Source organism: Rhinopithecus roxellana, chromosome 16, assembly GCF_007565055.1.
Source record: "Rhinopithecus roxellana isolate Shanxi Qingling chromosome 16, ASM756505v1, whole genome shotgun sequence".
NCBI classification, from domain to species: Eukaryota; Metazoa; Chordata; class Mammalia; order Primates; family Cercopithecidae; genus Rhinopithecus; species Rhinopithecus roxellana.
The window spans coordinates 114,248,878-114,275,081 of record NC_044564.1 but is presented as its reverse complement, the minus strand read 5'-3'; the positions used below and the strand labels follow the sequence as shown (position 1 = coordinate 114,275,081).

General features: G+C 41.7%; 1 protein-coding gene across 4 annotated transcripts in view; it reads left to right on the top strand.

Moving 5' to 3' along the window:
• Positions 1-6,788: 6,788 nt before the first annotated feature.
• The window catches only part of INIP (INTS3 and NABP interacting protein), a 36,897-nt gene continuing 17,481 nt past the window's right edge, over positions 6,789-26,204 (top strand). For 2 of the 4 annotated variants that reach the window (XM_030919216.1, XM_030919215.1), the window contains exons 1-2: positions 6,886-7,037; positions 8,164-8,244. In XM_030919216.1, coding sequence (XP_030775076.1) covers positions 8,220-8,244 — 25 coding nt within the window. In that variant the 5' untranslated portion in view covers positions 6,886-7,037; positions 8,164-8,219. Of the gene's footprint in view, positions 7,038-8,163; positions 8,245-14,691; positions 14,725-26,204 lie in introns of those variants that run through there. The other 2 variants (XM_010370440.2, XM_030919217.1) reach the window with 2 other exon arrangements.

The window sequence follows — 26,204 nt, the reverse complement described above, 5'->3', positions numbered from 1 at the left end:
CAACATGGGGAAACTCTGTCTCTACTAAAAATATTTAAAAATTAGCTGGGTATAGTGGCGCATGCCTATTGTCCCAGCTGCTTGGGAGGCTGAGGCATGAGAATCGCTTGAACCTGGGAGGCAGAGGTTGCGGTGAGCCAAGATTGTGCACTGCACTCTTGGCCTGAGCAACAGAGCGAGACACAGTCTCAAAAAAAAAAAAAAAAAAAAAATTTCCCAGTCTCAGATATTCTGTTACAGCAGCACAAAATGGACTAAGGCAGAAATTGATACCAGAGGACCTAAAAATGTGGAAGTGGCTTTCAACAGTTTTGAAGTGAATGCTGAAGAAAAAGCTTGTATTGCTGTGAACAGAGCATTAAGGGTGACTCTGGTGAGGGCTTAGAAGAAGGGGAGAGCTGCAGGAGACTCTGAATCTTATGAAAGATTATTTAAGTTGTTGTGAACAGAACGCTGGTAAAAATATGGACATGAAGGCCATTCAGATGAAGTCTCAGATGGAAATGAGGAACAATGTATTGGAAACTGGAGGAAAGGTCATCCTTGTTATAACACGGCAAAGAACTTGACTGAATTATATTTGTGTCCCAGGATTTCATGGAAGGCAGAACTTAAGAGTGATGAGGCCAGCCACAGTAGCTCACGCCTGTAATCCCAGCACTTTGGGAGGCCAAGGCAGGTGGATCACCTGAGGTCAGGAGTTTGAGACCAGCCTGGCCAACGTGGTGAAACCCCTTCTCTACTAAAACACAAAAATTAGCTGGGCATGGTGGCGGGCACCTATAATCCCAGCTGCTCGGGAGGCTGAGGCAGGAGAATTGCTTGAACCTCGGAGGCAGAGGTTGCAGTGAGCTGAGATAGTGCCATTGCACTCCAGCCTGGGCAACAAGAATGAAACTCCATCTCAAAAAAAAAAAAAAAAAAAAGAAGTGATGAACTATGATATTTGGCAGAAGAAATCTCTGCAGCACAGCGTTCATTTCAGGGTGCTCTGTGGCTTCTCTTAACTGTTTATAGTAAAATGCAAGAAGAGAGAAACAATTTAAAAATGGAATTTGTCATCAAAAGGGAAGCATAATATAAAGATAGGGAAAATTCTCAGCCTGGCCAAGTAAAGAATAAAAAAATACACTTAGGAGAAAAAAAACCAAGGATGTGGCCAAGCTACCTTTAGTAACAAGATTAGTAGGAACAGAAGGGAGCCAGGTGCCATTCATCAAGGCAATGGAAGAATCACCCTGAAGGCATTGCTGATAATTTTTAGGCTGTGCCTCCCACCACAAGCCCAGAGTGCTAGGACCTTGAGGGCAGAAGAGTTTGGGGAGAAGGCCTGGGGAACCCATCAGAGCTGAGGGCTCCCTGTGCAGAGTTTCAGATGCAGTACTCTTTGCTGCCCCAGCTGTAGCTCAAGTGGGCCCAGGTGTGGCTCAGGGCATTGCTCCAGGCCACTTAAGCAGTGAGCCTTGCTGGTGTCCGCATGGTGCTAATTGTACAGGAGTGCAGAATGCAAGAACTGTGGTGGCAGGGCTTCCTTCATCTGGATTTTAAAGGCTGCCTCAGAGAGCCTAGGGACAGAGCCATGGCAGAGAGTACCCACTAGGGCAATGCCTAGTGGAGCCACTCCTCAGGGAGTGAGGCCATCCCGAGACCCCAGAACTGTAGAGCCACTAGTATGCAGTGTCAGCTTGTGAGAGCCACAGGCATGCTATTTCAATGCATAAAGGCTATGCCCAGGAAAGCCATGGGGGCAGGGCTTCCCAGGGCCTTGGGCATCCAAATCCCACTCCAGTGTGTCCAGGTGGTGGGACATGGTGTCAACAAAGATCCAGCCTTAAGATTTAATGTTGTTTGCCCTGTTGGGTTTTGGACTTACTTGGGTCCTGTTAATCGTTTCTTCTTTCCTATTTCTCCCTTTTGGGAAAGGAATGTCTATCCTATATCTGTTCCATCATCATATTTTGGAAGTAAATAACTTGTTTGATTTCACAGATCACAGCTGGAGGGAAATTTACCTCAAGATGAATTACACTTTGAGTCTCACCCATATGTGATTTAGGTGAGACTGTGGATTTGTTTTGGTTTTGAGACGGAGTTTCGCTCTTGTTGTCCAGGCCGGAGTACAATGGCGCGATCTCGGCTCACCGCAACCTCCATCTCCAGGGTTCAAGCGATTCTCCTGCCTCAGCCTCCCTAATAACTGGGATCACAGCCATGCACCACCACATCCGGCTAATTTTGTATTTTTAGTAGAAACGGGGTTTCTCCATGTTAGTCAGGCGGCTCCACGTAGAGAATTCATTCAAATGAATCCTACCATCTCCCTTAATTAGATAATCCTCCAAGGGTAATAATGGTCAGAAATCTTCTGCATAGAAGGTAGTGGTGCAGAGAGGGGAGAGGGGTGAAAGGTATTGTAGTGTTTTTTACATTTTAGAACATTTTTTTTTTCTTTTTGAGACAGTTTCCCTCTTATTGCCCAGGCTGGAGTGCAATGGCGCGATCTCGGCTCACCAAAACCTATGACTCCTGGGTTCAAGGGATTCTCCTGCTTCAGACTCCTGAGTAGCTGGCATTAAGGGCATGTGTCACCATGCCTGGCTAATTTTGTATTTTTAGTAGAGATGGGGTTTCTCCATGTTGGTCAGGCTCGTCTTGAACTCCCGACCTCAGGTGATCCACTCACCTCAGCCTCCCAAAGTGCTGGGATTACAGGCGTGAGCTACCACACCTGGCCTATTTTAGAACATTCTTAAACATTTATTTTGAAAAAGGCTAGTCTGGTCAGGTGCAGTGGCTCACGCCTGTAATCCCAGCACTTTGGGAGGCCAAGGTGGGTGGATCACAAGGTTAGGAGTTTGAGACCATCCTAGCCAACATAGTGAAACCCCATCTCTACTAAAAATGCAAAAATTAGCTGGGTGTGGTGGCACGTGCCTGTAGTCCCAGCTACTTGGGAGGCTAAGGCGGGAGAGTCATTTGAACCTGGTGAACCTGGAGGCAGAGGTTGCAGTGAGCCAAGACCACACCATTGCACTCCAGCCTGGGTGACAGAGTGAGATTCTGTCTCAAAAAAAAAAAAAAAAAATGCTAGTCAAGTGGAGCAGTGAGAGTAGAGAAAGAACAAAGAAATCTGAAGAAATCTGTAATTGGTTGTGATCAATTAGTTGTAAACACCACTGAACTCAGACCAGCCAAGGCATTTTGTGGATCCTGATGTATTAGTTATATATTGATGTCTAATAAGTTATTCCAGAATGTAGTGGCTTAAAACAAGACACAGCCAGGCGTGATGGCTCACGTCTATAATCTTAGCACTTTGGGAGGCTGAGATAGGTGGATCACCTGAGGTCAGGAGTTCCAGACCAGCCTGACCAACATGGCGAAAACCCGTCTCTGCTAAAAATACAAAGTTAGCTGGGCATGGTGGCGGGCGCCTATAGTCCCAGCTACTCAGGAGGCTGAGACAGGAGAATGGCTTGAACCTGGGAGGCAGAGGTTGCCGTGAGCCGAGATTGCGCCAGTGCACTCCAGCCTGGGTGACAGAGTGAGACTCCATCTCAGAAACCAACAAAAACAACTACAAACAAGCCATATTTACTATCCTACATAGTTTCTGTGGATTAGAAATTTGTGAACAGCTTAGCTCAGTGGTTCTAGCTCAGGATTGCTTTCGAAGCTGCAATCAAGATGTCAGCCAGAGCTGCAGTCATCTGAAGGCCTGCCTAGGGCTGGAGGATCCACTTCCAAGGTGGATCATTACTTGACTGGCAACTTGGTGCTGGTTTGTTGGTGGAAGGCTTGCCTCAGTTCTTCTTTATATGGGCTCTCCACATGGACTGCTTTAGTGACCTCATGACATATACATGGCTTCCCTTAGAGTAAGTGACCCAAAAGAGGCCAAGGTAGAAACTGCAATCAGTGTCACACACTGACACTTCCACAATATCCCATTGGTTACTTGGGTCAAGTTTATTCAACGTGGGAAGGGATGACAATAGGAGGGCTGTCTTGGAGGCCACCACATTTTGTTGTATAAAATCTTCATGATATTTCATATTGCTTTAATACTCTAATGAGTTAGAATTTATGTTTAATAGAAAATAATAGCTTATAGATATGAGGCATCTGGTTTGATTTTATTTAATCTTTAAAACAATGGTGTAAGGTAGGTGCTTTTAATACACCTTTCCACAGATAAGGATGTTGAGGAACAGATAAATAACTTGTCCAAATGTTCACCCAGTAAGTGCAGGGCCAGGTTCTAAACCCAAGTTCTAAACTGCTAAGATTCAGGGTAATTTGTTACATAGCAATAGATAACTAATACCGTAATTGTCTCCAACTGCTACATATTTGATTTTAAAGGTTGTCTAGCCTCATGCAGATCCCCAAACACTTTATCACAAAATACCAAAAAAGGAGGTTAGGGTGGTTTCAGTTGGAAATTAGGGACTATTGTCAACTCTACTTTGATATTGAAGGTCTGTAACCACAGTGGTTTCAGGTAATTCACAGACTGCTATTAGTTAATAGAGCCAAGGGGCTATAACATGCACTCCTGTCTTGGATTTTCTCCTAATATATTTCTCAGCTGACCTTTTTTTTTTTTGAGACAGGGTCTATTGCTCTGTTGCTCTTTGTTGCTACAGGCTGGAGTGCAGGAGTGGAGTGCAGTGGCGTGATCATAGCTCACTGTAGCCTTGACCTCCCGGGCTCAAGCGATCCTCCTACCTCAGCCTCCCAAATAGCTGGGACCACAGGCACGCACCACCATACCTGGCAAATTTTTTAGATTTTTTTCTAGAGATGAGGTCTCACTATATTGCCCAGGCTGGTTTCAAGTAATCCTCCTGCCTTGGCCTCCCAAAGTGCTGTGATTATAGGCATGAGCCACCACACCCAGGTTCAGCTGACCTACTGACCACTTGCCAAGATACCCAGTACAACAGATTGTTCATTGTTTATATTCTAATAGTAAACATTTATTGAGTACTTATTATGTGCCAGGTGCTATTCTAAGTGATTTACATATACCCAATCATTTATTTTTACTCCCATCTTATAGATGATAGAACAGAGGCACCAAAAGGTTAAACCAGGGCTCACAATCATTAAGTGTTAAAGTTCGAATTTGCATTCAAGTAAACTGACTCACTATTAACCATTGCATTAGAGGTTAACACAGTGAGGCAGAAGTTCCAAAAACTCTACGAGAAGACAGAAGGGTTTCAAGGGCTATGACCTACCAAGTAAAAGGCAAAAGAATCGGAAGCAAGTTAAATTTATCTTTCTCCTGATAATGTTCTTTCAACTCTCAGAGGCTGAATTTGCTAGGAAGTTATAAAATGTTGTTTAGGGTTAGAACTCTTTTTTCTCTCACCTCCTTAAATAAGGAGGTGAAACTTAGACTGGAACTTTCTGTACCCTAGTTTCTATATTGCCTAGCTAGGCCACAAAACAAAAAAAATTCAAAGGTTCTATCAGCCATTTAGATCTCAGTCATCTTTTTAGTCATACTAGAACTCACAAAGTCCTCTTAACTGAAAGGGCTCCTGGCCTACCATCAAAATGCTCATGTGTTAGGCTTTATATCTGGATTAAAGTAAAGTCAGCAAGAACTGGTCTCAGAGGAATTCTTTCCTCCAGAACGGAGGCAATGTGTGAGATTTAAGAACTCAGGCCTTAGCATCTGGCAGACCTTTTAATTTGAATCTTAGCTCACTATTTGACATAGAGCAAGAAACACGAGTCTCAAATGTAAATCAGGAAACAACAGGACCAGAGCTGATGCACAGGAAGCACCTCGCATTGTAGAAGGCACTCAATCTGCTTGGTATAGAGTAAATACATGCTTGGTTTTGAGTAAATAAATACTTGGTATTGAAACGATTATTTCAGTCATTGATCTGTGCACAAGAAAACTGTGTATCATAAACATTTTCCTCTTGAGCAAACATCGATTATTAAAAACATATGTTCAAATTCATTATCCATTCTATTTAATTAAATGCTTGAGGCGCTTGGGGAGCTTACATTTGTGATTTAAGTCTGTGTGTTTTTCAAATGTATCTTTCGGAAGAGATTAAGACACTGCAATTTTAAGCAGGGCAGTGTGGCTCACGCCTGTAATCCCAGCACTTTGGGAGGCTGAGGTGGGCAGATCCCTTAATGCCAGGAGTTCAAGACCAGCCTGGGCAACAAAGCGAGATACTGCCTCTATAAAAAACATTTTTTAAATTAAAAAAAGTGCAATTTGAACACATGTCAATATAATATTACCTTCTAATTCAAATGTGTAGATATCTATTGTGCTGGAATCAGGTGGGCAGCAGGTGATCTCACTCCTGGCATCTTGGTGTTCTGCGATGTGGCACATCCACTTCTTAAATGCAGATTATTGCACTGTAATAAAAATCCTCCATGTTCAGTGCTTTCATTGTGTATAATTGTGTAAACTGTAGACAAAAAATATTCCTAAATGTGTGTGTGTGTGTGTGTATGTGTGTGTGCGGATGTGCAATCCGAGATGGTTGTTAAAGCTCGAAAGCGAGCTTAGCCTCTAGACTTGCCTCTCCTCCGAGGCCAGCCGAGATGAACTCGCACCGTCGCAAGACCGGACAGGCCGTGGCAATGAAGAAAAAGCCAGTCTTGGTGCTAGGGACCCAGTTGTTCTCCGTCCCGCCCCTGCCTGACAGCCCCGCCCCGCCCCGCCCCGGGCCACGCCCCACCCTGGTCCCGCCCCCAACAGTACTGCTTGCATCTCCCGTGAGCCTCTTCGACTGTCACTCTTTGGAAAAAAAGTGACGTCTGCACTGAGGTGGCCGCTAAAGTGCGAATCGCGACGGGTGGTGGCCGTTGGGTCCCGGCGGGAGGCGGGGTTTCCGCTCCCTGGGGCGCACGTCAGTCAGTAGGCGGAAGCTCAGCGGGGGCGGGAAGGTTGTAGTGGGGTGAGTTGAGCCCCTTTTGCCTAAGTGGTCGCGCCCCCTTTAAGAGCCGCGATTGGAAAGCGAGGCGGTCCCGGTGTCCTCGGGTCCCAGGTAAGTACGACAGTCTGGCGGCACCGGGGAATAGAAAAGTGTGGCCCCGGTCCTAAGCTGCCGCCGCCGTCTTTGTTGCTACAGGCAGCGACCTCCCCTCCGACCTTGCCACCCAACATTTCTCGCTCCTACTTGCTTCCTTCGTCTCGTTCACAGCGCTGGCCCAGTCGACTGTGCACGCCTGCAGGCAGGGACCTTTCTGGCACGCCAGTCTAGCCCTGTCACAAGATGGCCCTGTTGTCCTCCAGTCCTAACCCGGCATTGTCAGCTGCTGGAGACACCTAACGATTCGTTTATTAAAAACCGGTGCCTGTTTTCTATTTCTTATGTCTTTCCCGGCTCCCTAGACTAAGGCGTCACTCTTTGCTCCCAGTGAAATCAATTATTTGCCTCCGGCACTGTGTCCACCTTTTAAAGAGCGCGTTTGTTAAGCTTTTTTTTTTTTTTTTTTAATTAATAGTATATGGTTGCTTGAATAAGACTTTATTTTCCCATCGGATTATATGTTCCTAGAGAGTAGGAGTAGGATCTTGCTCATCTTGGATCTCCCCAGGATTTAGTACGAAAGCACGAAGTTTGGAAACCAGCAGCCCAAATAATTCTTACTAGCTTTATGACCCTGGGTACGGTCTCCTCATCTATAAAATGTTGATAAATAAATAAAGGAACTAATTTCGAGCATCTTACACAGTGTATGGTGCAGAGCAGGTACACTACTCCTTTTCCTTTTTTAGCTTTCAGTGTACACAGTAGTTGCTGCGTATGTGTTTTAGACGAATGCAGAGACACCATAGGTGAATGATTTTTTTTTCCTAACACCGTGATTGTATTGACTCTATCAATTGGTTGATATATTTGGTAAATACAACCTAATGATGTTTATTAAATACAGTAATGCTAAATGGTATGAACATCTGCAAGAATAAACAATGCTGTATTTAATTAAATGCTTGAGACACTAGCACAGTTTACATGTGGGATTTCAGTCCGTGTACATTTCAAATGTATCTTTGTGAAGAGGTTAAGAAACAGCAAACATTTCATTGTAAGGAGGGAGGCTAACTGTTCCTTTTAGTTTGTGATTAAAATATGGTGCATTGTATATGTGTGTACACATATTTTACAGGTGATTGTGAAGTGCTGACCAATTGCTGCTGGACATAATTGAAACAAAATAGGAAAATGGCAGCAAACTCTTCAGGACAAGGTAATGACAGTGGGAATTTCTTTACTAGGAACATTTTCCCTGTATAGTAAATGTATTTGAATAAGAGAAAATTTAGCATAGGGCAGTTACTGTAGCCAGAATTTAAAAAATGAATAGCAGGCCAGGAGCGGTGGCTCACTCCTGTAAGCCCAGTACTTTGGGAGGCTGAGGCGGGTGGATTGCTTGAGGTCAGGAGTTCGAGATCAGCCTGGCCAACATGGTGAAACCCTGCCTCGACTAAAATACAAAAATTAGTTGGGTGTGGTGGCAGGCACCTGTAATCCCAGCTACTAGGGAGGAGAATTTCTTGAACCCAGGAGGTGGAGCTTGCAGTGAGCTGAGATCGCACCACTGCACTCCAGACTGGGCGACACAGTGAGATGCTGTCTCAAAAAAAAAAAAAAAAAAAAAAAAAAAAAGCAAAGAAAAAAACTACATTTGAAATACACTCATGTGCTGAATAATGATAGACTGCTTATAGGATGGTGGTCCCATAAGATTATAACGGAGCTGAAAAATTTCAATCGCCTAGTGACATCTTGATAATCCTGACCGTGTGTAGGCCTAGGCCAATGTATGTGTTTGTGTCATTTTTAACAAAAAAGTTTAAAAAGTAAACAATTAAACATTTTAAAAATAGAAAAAAGCCTATAGAATAAGGATATAAAGAAAATACCTTTTTTTTTTTTTTTTTAACAGCTGTACAGTGTTTTGTGTGTTGTTTCTTTTTGTTGTTGTTTTGGTTTTGTTTTTGAGATGGAATTTCACTCTTGTTGCCCAGGCTGGAGTGCAATGGTGCGATCTCGGCACCATTTTTTTTTTTTTTTTGATACGGATTCTCGCTCTGTCGCCCAGGCTGGAGTGCAGTGGTGCGATCTCGGCTCTCTGCAAGCTCCGCCTCCCGGGTTCCCGCCATTCTCCTGCCTCAGCCTCCCCAGTAGCTGGGACTACAGGCGCCCGCCACTTCGCCCAGCTAATTTTTTGTATTTTTAGTAGAGACGGGGTTTCACCGTGTTAGCCAGGATGGTCTCGATCTCCTGACCTCGTGATCCACTCACCTCGGCCTCCTAAAGTGCTGGGATTACAGGCTTGAGCCACTGCGCCCGGCCAGGCTTACTGCAACTTCTGCCTCCCGGGTTCAAGCAATCCTCCTGCCTCAGCCTCCCAAGTAACTGGGATTACAGACATATGACATCACGCTGGGCTAATTTTGTATTTTTAGTAGAGATGGGGTTTCTCCATGTTGGTCAGGCTAGTCTCGAACTCCCGACCTCAGGTGATCCACCCACCTTGGCCTCCCAAAGTGCTGGGATTACAGGCTTGAGCCACCATGCCCGGCCCAGGATTTTGTGTTTTAAGCTAAGTGTTACTACAAAAGTCAATAAATTAAAAAAATTTAAAGGTTTATAAAATAAAGTTACAGTAAGCTAAGGTTAATGTATTATTGGAGAAGGAAAAATTTAATAAATGTAGTGGAGCCTAAGTATACAGTAGTATACAGTAGCGTCCTAGATTTTTACATTCACTCACCACTCACTTACTGACTCACCCAGAGTGACTTCAGTTCTGAAAGCTCATGCACGGTAAATGCCCTGTACAGGTATACCATTTTTTATCTTTTAAACTGTGTGTGTGTGGTGGGTGTGTGTGTGTGTGTGTGTGTGTGTGTGTGTGTATGTGTATGTGTGTGTTTTTAAGATCTCAATTGGCTTTATTTGTGATTCTAGAATCAGGCAACACTTCATTTCATGAAATAGAATAAGTGTTCCCTAAGCCATATTTTTACTCTACCTTTTCTATGTTTAGATGCACAAATATTTAGCATTGCATTACAGTTGCCTACACTATTCAGTACAGTAACATGCTGTACACGTTTGTAGCCTAAGAGCAACAGACTGTACTGTACAGCCTAGGTGTGTAGTAGGCTATACCATCTGGGTTTGTGTAAGTACACTGATGTTTGCACAACACAAAATCACCTAACAATGAGTTTCTCAGAATGTATCCCTATTGTTAAGCAATATATGATGGTAGATCTGGCACTGGATCAGATATACAACATCCTTTATATTATTAATCCTATATTTTAATCTATGTTAAGATTATTTACATTGAAATTGTATTCCCATTATTCACCTTATGGCCTCTTCTGACATCTATATTCGCTTGCTCTTTTACTTGAAATCATAACCACTGTTAAAGAAGTTTTATTGTCATCATGCATTATCCGTGCCTTTATTTTCATTGCTGTAAAAACTTTTGTACACATTTCACCCGTGTTAAGATAGCTCCAAAACAAATCAAGTCAGACACATTTGCTGCTATCAAGGAGTTTTTATTTTAAAATGTTTATAAAAGTAAAATTTGCTCTCTATAAAGTATTGAATCTCACTTGGCAAGTAGTTAACTGCTTAACTACTGGAAGGACGCCTCTATTTCCATTCTGTATCAAGTCTGAAGTCCTGTTTGACTCTACGTATATTTGACCTATCTTCATATTTTTAAATTACTCATCTCTGTTCTGACTTTTTAAATCTTAAGTTTTGTCTTAAACCTATGAACTCTTAAAAGTGTATACTCCTTTTGGTTAGGAGATCAAGACCATCCTGGCTAACACGGTGAAACCCCATCTCTACTAAAAATACAAAAAATTAGCTGGGCATGGTGGCGGGCACCTGTAGTTCCAGCTACTCGGGAGGCTGAGGCGGGAGGCTGAGGCAGGGGAATGGCGTGAACCCGGGAGGCGAAGCTTGCAGTGAACCGAGATTGCGCCACTGCACTCCAGCCTGGGCAACAGAGCAAGACTCCATCTAAAAGTGTATACTCCTTTGGTCCAGCTTCTTTCATTCACCATACCGTCTGTGAGATTCATCTGTATTGTCACATTGTGCATGGATCAGTAGTTCGTTCCTTGTTATTGTGGAGTAGTATTCCATTGTATGACTATATCACATTTTGTTTATTCATTCTTCTGTTTGTGAGCTTTGGGGTTTTCTCAGTTTTGGCTGTTGTGAATAAAGCTGCTATGAGCATTTAAAGTCTCTTTTGCAGATACTTTTTTTTTTTTTTTGAGATGGAGTTTTGCTCTTGTTGCCCAAGCTGGAGTGCAATAGCACGATCTCGGCTCACTGCAGCCTCCGCCTCCCGGGTTCAAGCAATTCTCCTGCCTCAGCCTCCTGAGTAGCTGGGATTACAGGCACGTGCCACTGTGCCCAGCTAATTTTTTGTAGAAACAGGGTTTCACCATGTTAGCCAGGCTGGTCTCGAACTCCTGACCTAAGGTGATCCGTCCGCCTCGGCCTCCCAATATGCTGGGAATTACAGGCATGAGCCACTGCACCCAGCCTCAGATACTTTTTTTTTTTTTTTTTTTTTTTTGAGGCGGAGTCTCGCTCTGTCGCCCGGACTGGAGTGCAGTGGCCAGATCTCAGCTCACTGCAAGCTCCGCCTCCCGAGTTTACGCCATTCTCCTGCCTCAGCCTCCCGAGTAGCTGGGACTACAGGCGCCCGCCACTTCGCCCGGCTAGTTTTTGTATTTTTAGTAGAGACGGGGTTTCACCTTGTTAGCCAGGATGGTCTCGATCTCCTGACCTCGTGATCCGCCCGTCTCGGCCTCCCAAAGTGCTGGGATTACAGGCTTGAGCCACCGCGCCCGGCCAGATACTTTTTTTTTTAAGAGACAGGGTCTTATTCTGTCACCTAGGCTAGAGCTCTGAGGTGGATGATAGCTCCTGCAGCCTCAAACTCCTGGGCTCAAGCAATCCTCCCGCCTCTACCTTTCAAAGTGCTAGGACTGCATGCGTGCATCACCATGCCTGGCTAATTGTTTTATTTTTTTGTAGAGAGAGGGTCTTGCTTTGTTGCCTAGGCTGTTCTTGAACTCCTGGCCTCAAGAAATCCTCCCACCTTGGCCTCCCATAATGTTGGGATTACAGGCATGAGCCACCATGCTGGGCCACTTGTACCATTTTATTATTTTAGTATACGTGCTGCCGAAGTAAGCTCTCATACTGTTTTATATTCTCTCTAGCAATATGTGAATGTTCTGGTTTATTCACATTTACTTTTGTCAGTCTTTAATGTTAGCCATTCTAGAACATATGAAGTGACATCTCATTGTAGTATTAAAATGCACTTCCTTGATGACAAATGCTGAGCACTTTCTTGGTACTTATTGGCCATTGTAAATCTTCCTTTACGAAGTGTTTGTTCACATCTTTTACTTATTTTCTAAAAATCAGCTTATTTCTTTTCTTAGCAAGTTGTTTTCATTTTTCAGTCTGGATACAATTCCTTTGTCAGATATGTTTTGCACATATTTCCTCCCAGTCTCGCTTGCCCTTTCATTTTCTTAATGAGCTTTGGGGTTGTCTTATGGTGGTGTTCTTATCCTGTATGTAATGTGTTATTTTTCTCTGGCTGCTTTTAGGATTTTCTCTTTGTATTTCAGTGGTCTGACTATGGTATGCCTAGAGGTAGTTTTCTTGTTTGGGGTTTGTTGAGCTTTTTGGATCTGTAGGTTGATGTCTTTCACTAAATGTGGGAAGTTTCCATCCATTATTCAAGTACTCCAAGGCTCTGCTTATTTTTCCTCAATATTTTTTTCTCTGTTTTTCAGATTGGATAATTTCTAATGCTCTAACTTTAGTAACTGTTCTGCCATCTCCAATCTGCTGTTAATTGAACATTTTGTTTCAATTTACTTTTTAGTTCTAGAATTTCCATTTGATTATTTTCCATAGTTCATATTTCTTTGCTGAACTACCCCTTTTATTTATTGTGTCTTTTTCACTTGAGTCCTTGAACATATTTATAATGGCTGATTTTAAATCCTTGACTGATAATTATATCATTGGAGTTATCTTGGAGTTGGTTTCTGTTGACAGCACTTTGGTGCATATGTGTCACGTTTTCCTTTTTCTTCCTATAACTCGTGATTTGTTATTGGGTACTGGACATTGTGGAAACTCTGGATTCTGTTACATTCTTCTGAAATGTGAATTTCATCCTAGCAGACAGCTTGACTCAACTCAGACTCGACTCCAAAATGTTGTCTCTTCTGTGTTGGGTAGCAGCTGAAATCTTGCAGTGGTTTTCAGCTTCCACCATCTGCTTTATTGATGGGCTGCCTGGGATCTCCCCTGGGTATGTGTAGTTCAGCAGTGAGAGAAAACTTTGAGTGGATTTTATATGCATGAATTGGGCTTTATTCCTTCTGCCTTTCCCTCAAGCCTTGCCCCTAATTTTTTGGCTATTCTGTCAGCCCTGAACTTGAGTTCTCCTCTGACACCTCAGGCTAGTAAGGTGAGGCTAACCAAGCTGTTAGTGGATTGGGGAGTGCTTCAGGCAAAAGGCCACAAGTTCCCAAATCTCACCAGTTGCAGTTTCTGCCTGATATTGGTCAGACTCCAGTGCCTTTAAATAGTGAATTTTTAATATTTTAGTATTATATTTGTGGCAGGACTATACCAACCAGACTACTCTGCCGGTACTGGAAGTTGAAAGCTTGCTGATTCTGTTTTAGTTTATTAATTATATTTAGGACAAACTAAAGGTTACATGAGTTTCGTAGAATTATAGTATTGTAAAAATCAAGTTGTGGTGACAGCTTACCAGCTGTAAGCAGCTAATACCATTCTGTTCTCCTCTCACATAGCCATGTGTGATTTGTGTGCTCTGTGGACTAATCATAGGTCCACATTCCCTTGTGGTTGTTGACCTCTTTATTTTTCCATTAAATTATAAGGGCCCATATTAAAAATAACTTAATTTGAGCTCAGATGAAAACTAAGAGAAGTCTATTTTGGAAAAATAATACGCTGCTAAAAACCACACAATGCACTCCAGATGAAAATAGATTTTAAATTATCCCACTATTAGCACAAATCATTGAGATTTACAATATGCTGGTTACTTTTTTTGTAGTTGTAGTAAAAATGCAATCATTTTTAGTATTACCTTTGACTGACCCATAGTCAGATCCACTATGAAACATCCCCTAATCTAAATAGAAATGAATTTAGCCTTTTGGCTTCCGTTGCTCCTTTGTCAGGGATTTTTGTTGGTGTCATGGAACTGGTGCTACTAGGAACCAGCAGAGGGATTCCACGTCGTGTTCTAGAGACTCCCAGACTCCAGTGAAATTTTTAAATTCTTATTTATTCAGATCTATTGTATTTTTTTCTCTCTGTCTTTTTAATTTAATTTTTTTTTAAGAGGCAGGGTCTTGCTTTGTTGCCTAGGCTGGAGTACAGTGGTGTGATTGTAGCTCCCTGCAGCCTCCAACTCCTCAGCTCAGCATCCCAAGTAGCTGAGACTTATAGGCACATGCTACCACACCTGGCTAATTTTTTTTCTTTTTTTTTTTTTTCCTGTAGAAACAAGGTCTCGCTTTGTTGCCCTGGCTGGTCTTGAACTCCTGAACTCCTGTTCTCAAGCAGTTCTCCCACCTTGGCTTCCCAAAGCATTGGAATTGCAAGTGTGAGCCACAGTGCCTGGCTGTATTTTACTTTCTACAGTAAATAATTTCTGTACTGTTTGTATGTATAAGAATTACTTAATAGGGAGATTTATGCCAAGGGCCTTAATTACCTTGAAATGACAACTGAAAGAACCATGATTTTAAAAAAATCTTTATGTGTTATAATTTATTAATGTAAATAAATATATTTTACTTATTTTGTCTGGTGTAGAGAACAATTCCATTGTTTTGGGGACTAAGCCGTCTTTCAGATCTAGCAGTCTTTCATGCTGTCATAGTAATCAGGACTGCTAAATTTCATATGCTCTTGACAGTCACTGCAGTCCCATGTTCTTCATACTGTCCAGTGTAGTGTGGAACATTTGGTAGGCTTTCAATCATGAGAATTTTAGTATGCAGAGGCAGACTGTCAACCTGGAGTTGGGACAAGATACCAAAAGCAGCAGAGTCTTTCATTATTGGTAAACGTCAAGGTCCTGTGATGATGTGGTGGCACTGGATCGGTTCAGCCTGATTTCAGAGAGACCTAGTGAAATATTGAGTAAGGAACATGAATTCTTTTGTTTGATTTTTTTCAATTTTACAGATACCTGAAAATGCTTATAGTAGTAACCATAAGATCTGCAGATCAGGTAGCAAAAGCAGGGCCAGTCCAGGTGCTCTCAGCTGTGATTTCAGCATGCTGCATAGGAATGGAATTGCAAGGCTCCTGGGAAGTGTCTTGTTTGACCTCAGATCCAAGTACAAGTCTTCACCTAAACCATGGATGGTCCAGAAGGAAAGCAAGTTTATTCTTCAGGTTTATACTAAAGTATGCTACCTCTCAATTAAGAGTTTGTCCCAGTGATGCATAAAAAGCATCTGAAAATTCTTGTATTTGTACCTTTTTAAAGATGAGAGTATGGATACAAAGACACAATTTGGAGTAGGTTTCTAAAGGCTAAATTTCTTTTTGTTGCATTTTAATTGCTACAGCAAAGAGAATAAATTAGATTTCTGATGCTAGGCCTGACCCATAGGCTCCAGATTGAAATTGTAACTGGGAAGAATATTATGTAAAGTAATCTGAGATTGTATAGTCAGGAGAGAGTATGGGATCCCCATGTGCACTCAGAGTGGCCTGGGAGTCTGAAATGTGAATATAATTAGAAAGCTGCATGCTAACTAGTTGTGGCCTATCTAGTGAGAAACTGTTCACTGATAGAGAATTGTCGATATGGGATTACAGGAATCTAGTGATGTTAACCTAATGACTAGGGAGAAAGAATGCTAGATAATAATAACAATAATAGTGTGTATTTATTAAGCAACTACCATGTGGCAAGCAGTGTTCTAGGAGTTTTACTTATATTTTTCTGTATTCCCTGTAACCACCCTTTAAAGCTGTTACTGTTATCTCCATTGGTCCTGAGGCATGGTGAGGTAATTTTCCCAATATTCAATAGCAAGTGGTAGTGCTGAGATGAGAACCCAAGTTGATTCCAAGTCCCAAGTTCCTTGTTCATTCTGTTTTTCCCATACTGCCCTTTAGTAGGGGGAATTACAACATTCTGATGATAGCACTGATAGGAAACCACTGGAGCTCGAGACAAGGGGCAAAAGACCTCTTCTTAATCTTTATTGGGATTAATCTAATCTTCTACATTGGTTGTTAAGCAGAAAATCCTTTAAGTGAAAAGGGCCTGTGAGTTTATATGTGAGAAGAAAAGAAAAATGAGTGGGGAAGAAAGGTTGATTCAAGCAGAAGATACATCATCATCTTACAAACCTCAATGGGTAGAAAAAGTGGCAGTAGTTTTAAGAGGAGTGAGTCCTTAGGTCTAGGTGAAAGAGAACATGAAAACAGACAAATCACCTGACCAGACATTAGGGCTTGATTCCTTTTCTTTGTTACGTATTTTTGGTAAACTCTGAAAGGTGGCTTATGATTTAGTAATTTTTTAATCTTGCAAGATATAGGAAACGTTCATCATTAACTAGATTTAGGACAGAGCAAGAAAATGGATTCTTTCCTAGAATCTGTTTAGAGACCCTGTCTCTAAAAAAAAAATTAATAAAAAAAATTAGCTGGGCATGGGGCTGAGGTGGGAGGATGGCTTGAGTATGGGAGGTTGAGGCTTCTGTGAGCCCTGATCATACCACTGCACTCTAGCCTGCACAACAGAGTGAGACCCTGTCTCAAAAATAAATAAATAAATAAAAGAAGAAATGCAGCCCTGGCAACACCTTGATTTTAGCCCAGTGAGACCTCTGACCTATAGATCCGTAAGACAATAGATTTGTGTCATTTTAAGCCACGAATTTTGGGTAATTTATTACAGCAACCATAGAAAACCAATGCATATTTAACTGCAAGAACCAAAAAAATCTAGGACCCCTCCATGACACCTTCTTCCTCATTCCTTCATATTCAATCCATCACTCTCCTCCTGATTTAACTTCCTAAATAGCTATTGGATCTGGCTGTATCTCTGCATTTCCATCCACTAATAACTTTTATTATCTCTAGCTCTTTCTACTGTGATAGTTTCCTATTTTCTCTTGTCTGTTCTCAACATTGCAGTTAGAGTGATCTCTTTAAAGGGGGAAAGGTTATTTTGTTCCTCACCCCTAATTTTATGCCTTAGATTTCAGTTCAAGCATCACCTCCTTTGAAAGCCTTCTCTGACACTGCTCCCCCAACTTTCATGCTAGGTTAAGTTTATTTAGCATTCATTCCTACAATAATGATTGTTATAAATGCTCATCAAATGGTTTCTTTATTTCAGACTACTCGTGTTAGATTTTAATGACACATTCATTCATGTGATTATTTGATTGATCTGTTTTCACCGGACAGTTTGAAAACCATGAGAGCTAGAATCATGTCAAGTTTTGCCTTATCATTGCATCCTTAGAACCTAACTTTGTGCCTGTGTGTGATAGTGTGAAAGACTACTTGATCTGAAATAGGGCTTAGTCCCCAACACAATAAATATTTGTTGAATCAATAAAATAACTGAAAACATGTTAAACTAATAGTACCACAGTGACATTCCTCTAATACTAAACATAGGTGTCTCAGGTATGGTACTTTAATGTACTATACAGTTGTGAAGAGTCTATAGCTTGTAGGATAACCACTCGACAGGATTTAAGTAATCTTTTAAAAATTATTGTTATGAAAGTGTAGTAGATTGTCTGTAACTATATAATCAAAATAATTTTCACTTTTAGCTTGAGATTTTTTTTACAATAAGAAGAATTTCAGTTAGTCTTCGTTTAAGTGTGATAGAGCTGTTAAAGGAAAATGATTATCAGCTCTTAGATTTTAAATGCAATCTGATGTAATGCTAGTTACTTGAGAGTGTTTTTAGTGACAAAGAAATGTGCGGGAGGAAAAAAAAGAAATGTGTGGGAGTCAAAATGTTTCCATGAATGAATGAGAAAATGAGAACATACGTGATTGTGAATGGAGATAGTGTTATAGTTCCAAAAGTGGAAATGTTTTTTCAAACAAAAGCCAGGCAACAGAGCGAGACCCTGTCTCTTAAAAAAAAAAAAAAGTTTGAAACAGATTTTTTAATTTGTTTTTTAAAAAGGTTAGTTATAAAGGGATATTAAATAATTCCAGCCAATTACTTAGAAACATGGCTTGGTTAAAAAAAAAAAAAAAAAAAAAAAAAAAAGAGGCCGTGCACGGTGGCTCACGCTTGTAATCCCAGCACTTTGGGAGGCCGAGGTGGGCGGATCACCTGAGGTCAGGAGTTCGAGACCGGCCTGACCAACATGGAGAAACACTGTCTCTACTAAAAATACAAAATTAGCCAGGCATGGTGGCTAATGTGTAATCATGGTGGCATGATTATGCGTGCCTGTAATCCCAGCTACTTGGGAGGCTGAGGCAGGAGAATCGCTTGAACCTGGGAGGTGGAGGTTGTGGTGAGCTGAGATCACGCCACTGCATTCCAGCCTGGGTGACGTGAGTGAAACTCCATCTCAAAAAAAAATAAATAAATAGGGCCGGGCGCGGTGGCTCAAGCCTGTAATCCCAGCACTTTGGGAGGCCGAGACAGGCGGATCACGAGGTCATGAGATCGAGACCATCATGGCTAACACGGTGAAACCCCGTCTCTACTAAAAAATACAAAAATCTAGCCGGGCGAGGTGGCGGGCGCCTGTAGTCCCAGCTACTCCGGAGGCTGAGGCAGGAGAATGGCGGGAACCCAGGAGGCAGAGCTTGCAGTGAGCTGAGATCCAGCCACTGCACTCCATCCAGTCTGGGTGACAGAGCGAGACTCCGTCTCAAAAAAATAAAAATAAAAAAAGATAAAAAATAAATAAATAAAAGAAAAATAAATAAATAAATAGTTTCTGCTAGGTTTGGTGTAATCCTGGTACTTTGGGAGGCTGGGGTGGAAGGATCACTTGAACCCATCAAGACCAGCCTGGGCAACACAGCAAGAACCCTGTTTCTATACTATTTTTAAAAATTAAAGTAGGCCGGGCGCGGTGGCTCAAGCCTGTAATCCCAGCACTTTGGGAGGCCGAGACGGGCGGATCACGAAGTCAAGAGATCGAGACCATGCTGGCTAACATGGTGAAACCCCGTCTCTACTAAAAAATACAAAAAAAACTAGCTGGGCGAGGTGGCGGGCGCCTGTAGTCCCAGCTACTCGGGAGGCTGAGGCAGGAGAATGGCATAAACCCAGGAGGCAAAGCTTGCGGTGAGCTGAGATCCGGCAACAGAGCGAGACTCCGTCTCAAAAAAAAAAAAAAAAAATTAAAGTAATAGTTCTTACCGTATGAGATAATATATGAAACATCTTTGTGCTTCTGAGACTGAAAAGAGATGCATTGAATTATATCAGGAGACTATATAGGTTAAAAAGAAACCCTCATGTAGTGAGTATAACATTGTTAAAAGTTATATATTGATGCCCTAGTTAGAGTAAGTTTGAACCCTGAAATTAAGAGAATCTTACCATAGAAAATTGCAGGCTGGGTGTGGTGGCTCATGCCTGTAATCCCACTACTTTGAGAGTCTGAGGCAGGAGGATTGCTTGAGGCCAGGAGTTTGAGATGAGCCTGGGCAACATAGTGAGACCCTGTCTCTACAAAAAATTGAAAAAAAAATTAGCCAGGTGTGCTAGTGCACACATATAGTCTTAGCTGCTTTGGAGGCTGAGGCAGGAGGATCGCTTGAGCCCAGGAATTTGAGGCTTCAGTGAGCTCTATTTTTAGTTTTTTGAGGAACCTCCAAACTGTTCTCCATGGTGGTTGTACTAATTTAGATTCCCACTAACAAGGGTTCCCTTTTCTCCACATCCTTGCCAATGTTTGTTATTGCCTGACTTTTGGATAAAAGCCATTTTGACTGAGGTGAGATGATATCTCACTGTAGTTTTGATTTGCATTTCTTTGATGATCAGTGGTGTTGAGCACCTTTTCATATTGCACTATTTCTTGAACAAGTCTCTACCTCACTGCCTGTCTCCGATCCTGGATTAACTTTTCTCTGTGGCAGGTCTCTTCTACCCTGTAATCTATTCTCTGTTACCACCAGAGGGTGTTCGAAACCGTGCCAAGATTGATCTCTGCCTCGTTCTTTTCTAAATACTCTCAGTAGCTCCCCATTGCCTATTTGATGAAACTAAGAATCTACATGTAATACAAGGTCCCTAAATATCTGGCTGCTTCTTAACCTTCCCAGCTGCTTCTTTCACTGCTTTTTCCACACATAATTTGTGCTAGAGTCACTCGTATTTATTTGCCAATTCCCAAGCATTCCGTTCCATTTCATTCTTTAATGTCTGAAGAGATTTGGGGCATGGAGAAAATACTCATCACTGCTCATAATTTAATACTCAGTTTAATAAACCTACTTATCTAATACACTAAAGTTCTAAAATAAAATTTTTTAAAACATTTAGGTGTGGTGGCTTATGTGTGTAATTCCAGCACTTTGGGAGGCCAAAGTGGGAGAATCACTTGAGCCCAGGAGTTTGAGACCAGCATGGGCAACACAGGGGGACCCCATTTGTACAAGCGCTTTTAAAAATTAGCCAGGTGTGGTGGCACATGCCTGTGGTCCCAACTACTTGGAAGGCTGAGGCAGGAGGATACCTTGAACCGGGGAGGTCAAGGCTACAGTGAGCCTTGATTACGCCACCTGCACTCCAGCCTGGGCAACAGAACAAGACCTTGTCTCAAAAAACATTTTTTAAAAACATTTAGACATTGTTTACAAGCTTAGTTAAATTATGTTTAATAACAGTTTAAATTACAATTATAATTAATTATAGTGTCTGTTAAATTCACTTTATATAGTGGTCAAAAATTTACTTAAAATTAAATGTATTTTAAAATACTAACCTCTTGGTTTAATTTATTCATTCTATACTTTTTTTTCTTTTTTTTGAGACAGGGTCTCGCTCTGTTGCCCAGGGTGGAATGCAATGGCACAAGCATGGCTTACTGCAGCTTTGACCTCCCAAGTTCAAGCCATCCTGCTGCCTAAGCCTCCTGAGTACTTGAGATCACAAGTGTGCACTACCACATCCAGCTGATTTTTCTTATTTTTAGTAGAAACGAAGTCTCACTATGTTGCCCAGGCTGGTCTTGAATTCCTGGGCTCAAGTGAATCTCCTGCCTTGGCCTCCCAAAGTGCTGGGATTACAGGCATGAACCACTGCATTTGGCTGATATACTTGCATTTTTATATTTCCCTAGAGTTATAATACTCTTCCAGATTTCTATTTCTATACTTTTCCAGAATTATAGTAATTTTTCTATACCTAGGTAGGTTACAGTAATCTTACCACTACCAAAACAAAGCAAAATTTCAAATTACTGAGAGTTCAGAGTTGTTGATGGATTTGATTCTTAATTAAAACACAAGGTTTGGTTATGCCTAACGCTTATCCAAAGGCTGTGCTGATGGGAACCTAAAGTTGTGTTGGTGTGCATTAGTTCCCCTCTATAATTGAATGTTACCTGCTCAGGGGGATTTTTTTTGTTAAGTTCATGCCTTTCTCATAGACTGTTAGTTTCTTGCAGCCTAGAGTTATTCCAGGAATTGAAATATTCTTTATTTTGTGTGTGATCAGTGTTTCATAGCTCAGTGTTCTGTTGTCCTTATAACTTGCCCTTTTCTGGCAGCAGTAGTGCCAGGAATTATAGATGTCTCCTCTCCTGAGCGATCAGGGATGAGTTACGTACTGTGAGCTCTCTGGGATATTGGACTAATTCACCCTTTTAGAACTCACAATGTCTACTCGGTCATTGTGTGTGATTATAGGCACTCATCAGCCACTGCATCTCCTTTAAAAATACATCCTTTGTGTTAGGGCCTGTGCTGATCTGAATTTATTGTTGTTGGTACACGACCTGCTTTTTTTGGAACTGTTTGGCTTAGTCACACATAATTCCTTATATCCACCCTACCCTCCTTGTACTGAAACAAAAAAGTACACGGCTATACTTCATAAATAGATATATACTTAACAGGAGAAACAAAACACCTAAGTGTTAACACCAACCTAGTTATTAATAGAATAAGACACTGGATACCCTATTATTTTCACCCTTCTTTGTAACTATCTTTGTATGTATCTTAGCTTTCCCTTTTGCATCTCATTATGAATTCATGGCTTATCACAGACTTAATTTATTCCATTTAGCTGTAATTATTATTCTCTTTTTAATGTTCAAATTGTGACAGCTTAGCTAACCTCGAATTGACTTTTTTGTCCTTTTATCACTTACCTTGGACCTTTTTTAAAAATTCTTCTCGGTTGGGCACAGTGGCTCACGCCTGTAATCCCAGCATTTGGGAGGCTGAGGTGGAAGGATTGCTTGAGACCAGGAGTTCGGGATCAGTCTGGGCAACACAGACTTTGTCTCTACAAAAAATAAAAAATTTAGCTAGGAGCATGACTGGTGGTGCCTACATGTGGTCCTAGGTACTTGGGAGGCTGAGGTGGGAAGATGGGTTGAGCCCCAAAGTTTGAGGCTGCAATAAGCCATGATCCCACCACTGTACTCGAGCTCTGGGTGACAGAGCAGAACTTCATCTCTAAGAACAAAAAATAAATGGATACATAAAAATGTTAAAGTCTTCTTGCTTTCTGACAAGATAGTCCAATCCCATTTTGATATTTTTTTTCTGCCCTAAGACATTGACTAGTACTCTCCCTAAAACTCTGTGTTTTTGTTGTTGTTGTTGTTGTTGTTTTGTTTTGTTTTGTTTTTATAGAGACAGGGTCTCACTGTGTTGCCCAGGCTGGTCTCAAACTCCTGGCCTCAAATGATCCTCCCACTTCGGCCTCCCAAAGTGCTGGTATTACACGTGTGAGCCACCGTGCCTGGCCTCTGGTTCCTTCTTAATGGAGAATAGTGCTAGAGACCAAAATCTGTTCAACGTGGAGTTGAGAAGATAAGGAGGGAGGCATTTTTACTGGCCGTTGTAGTGACAGAGCAGGAGACCGTGTTTCTTTTAGGGCATATGTTAATAATGGCAGTCCAATTTAACATTACTAAATCTTTTTCTGTCTTACCATTTTTCTTTATTATAAGGTTGCATTGACCATGACCACTATCATATTGGCATATAACTTTCTGTATGAAGGTACCACTGCCAGGAGTGCTTCCTCTCACCCCTTTTCACTCGCTGGCAAAGTTCTTGCCAAGTAAAATGAGAGGAGGAGGGAGTAGAATGAATTTCATTTAAAGCTCAACCTAGTTCAGAAATGTTAAACAAAACCAGAGCAATTGAATATTCTTCTGATATCTTCCAGTATTTTTATTGAATTCATTTTCTTCCACTAAAAAAAAAAAAATACAAACAATATCGAATCAAGCTATCCTGTCAGCTTGGTGTTATATTTGAAAATCATTTGTCAAATTATAGTTACATCATACTCTCAGGACTTACACATTTTTCGTCTGGGGACAGTGGCTCATGCCTGTAATCCCAGCACTTTGGGAGGCCCCGAGCAGAAGGATCACTTGAGGTTAGGAGTTCAAGACTAGCCTGGCCAACACAGTGAGACCCTGTATTTATGAAAAATAAACAAATTAGCTGGGCATGGTGGCATGTTCCTCCTGTAGTCCTAGCTACTTGAGAGGCTGAGGTGGGAGGATCGCTTGAGCTCAGGAGGTCAAGGCTGCAGTGAGCTGTGATGGTGCCACTGCACTCCAGCCTGGGTGAAGGAGCAAGACCCTCCCTCTAAAACTAACTAAATGGATAAATAATTTTTTAGTACTTGTAAGAATTACTCTTCAAATTTCATAGTATTACATTTTAAAGTGTTTTTAAAATTCGCGGCCAGGCACAATGGCTCATGCCTGTAATCCCAGTACTTTGGGAGGCCGAGGTGGGCAGATCACGAGGTCAAGAGATCAAGACCACCCTGGCCAACATGTTGAAACCCTGTCTCTACTAAAAATACAAAAATTAGCTGGGCGTGGTGGCACGTGCCTGTAGTCCCAGCTACTTGGGAGGCTGAGGCAGGAGAATCACTTAAACCTGGGAGGCAGAGGTTGCAGTGAGCTAAGATCGTGCCACTGCACTCCAGCCTGGCGACAGAGCAAGACTCCATCTTGAGCACAACTCCGTTGTGCTCCTATTCATATGAACATTATCGATCAGATTATCTTTATATAGGGTTTTTAATGCTTTTTTCATTGTTGACTGTACTTCATATCATTTTTATGTATGTATAATTACAGTGACCCCAAAATATTTTTGTGTGAACAAGTTAATCGAGGGAAATTGATACTGCTATAAACAACAGATCAGGATTTTCCAATATGGCCATTTATTTTGCTCATGACAAAATTTAGACATTATCAGATTTTAAAAATTGCTTTTCAAGACTATGTGTGCTTTTCAAGAATTTTGTGTGTGTGTGTGTGTGTGTGTATTTTTTTTTGAGACAGTCTCACTCTGTTGCCCAGGCTGTAGTGCAGTGGCACAGTCCAGTCATGGCTAACTGCAGCCTTGAACTCCTAGGTTCAAGCAATCCTCCTGCCTCATCCTCCCAAGTAGTTGGGACTGTAGGCACACACCATTATGCACTGCTAAATTCAAAAAATAATTTTTTTTTTTTTTATACAGACAAGGTCTCGCTGTGTTGCCCAGGCTGATCTTGAACTCCTGGCCTCAGGTGATCTTCCTGCCTCATCTTCCCAAAGCACAATGTGAGCCACCTGGCTCTATTTTATATTTATAGTATCTCTAAATCGCTAAAAAGAGGGAACCACATAATTATCTTCTTTTTTTTTTTTTTTTTTTTTTGAGGCGGAGTCTCGCTCTGTCGCTGGGACTGGAGTGCAGTGGCCAGATCTCAGCTCACTGCAAGCTCCGCCTCCCGGGTTTACGCCATTCTCCTGCCTCAGCCTCCCGAGTAGCTGGGACTACAGGCGCCCGCCACCTCGCCCGGCTAGTTTTTGTATTTTTAGTAGAGACGGGGTTTCACCGTGTTAGCCAGGATGGTCTCGATCTCCTCACCTCGTGATCCGCCCGTCTCGGCCTCCCAAAGTGCTGGGATTACAGGCTTGAGCCACCGCGCCCGGCCGCACATAATTATCTTCTAAGAATGTAGTAGCCTCCACTAAGAAAGAACAAGTCTTGTGCTATAGTTGACAATAAGCATGTGCAATTTGTATATACAAATGGGAGAGTACCAATTTCCCTTGGAAAACATTTTTCACTTTACAAAGAACTCACCTTTGGATTCCTCTAAATGACACATTCCAGTATACTTAAACATGTCTTTCCATAATTATCTTACCTTAATTCGTATTACATAACTTTTAGGGAAACGTCTGTTGTATAAAATCAGTAATACCTGTGTTTTACATCTTTCCATTTGATTATTGTGAGAGCATGAGTTGTTTGCTTATTTGGATAACAGGCTCACTATGAGGTAGTAAATAGAGCAATATATGAGAACAACATAACTCTCCTTAGTGGACTGCTTTTATTTTTATTTTCATTTTTTGAGACAGAGTTTCGCTTTGTTGCCCAGGCTGGAGTGCAGTGGTACGATCTTAGCTCACTGCAACCTCTACCTCCCAGTTCAAGCAATTCTTGTGTCTCAGCCTCCTGAGTAGCTGGGATTACAGGTGCCTGCTACCACGCCTGGCTGATTTTTTGTGTTTTAGCAGAGATGGGGTTTCATCATGTTGCCCAGGCTGGTCTCGTGAGTTGAGACTTATGGTTTATGATGGGCACTGTCATTAGAGAGAGGTCTCTGCATCTATAAAGAGGTTTTTTAATAGTTGGAAGATACTTTATTATGCACTTTATTTGTATAATACCTAATTTATAAGTCTTTTTGAAGATTGCCCTGATAAAATGGGAGAGAAATTGTCATTCAGTTGTTTGGGTAGTGGTTGAAGAAAAGATCTAAAGCTGTGGTTTGTGAACTATACACCATGGCATCCTAGGACCCCATGGAGAAATCCCAGAGGCCTCACGGAAAATTGTTTTGAA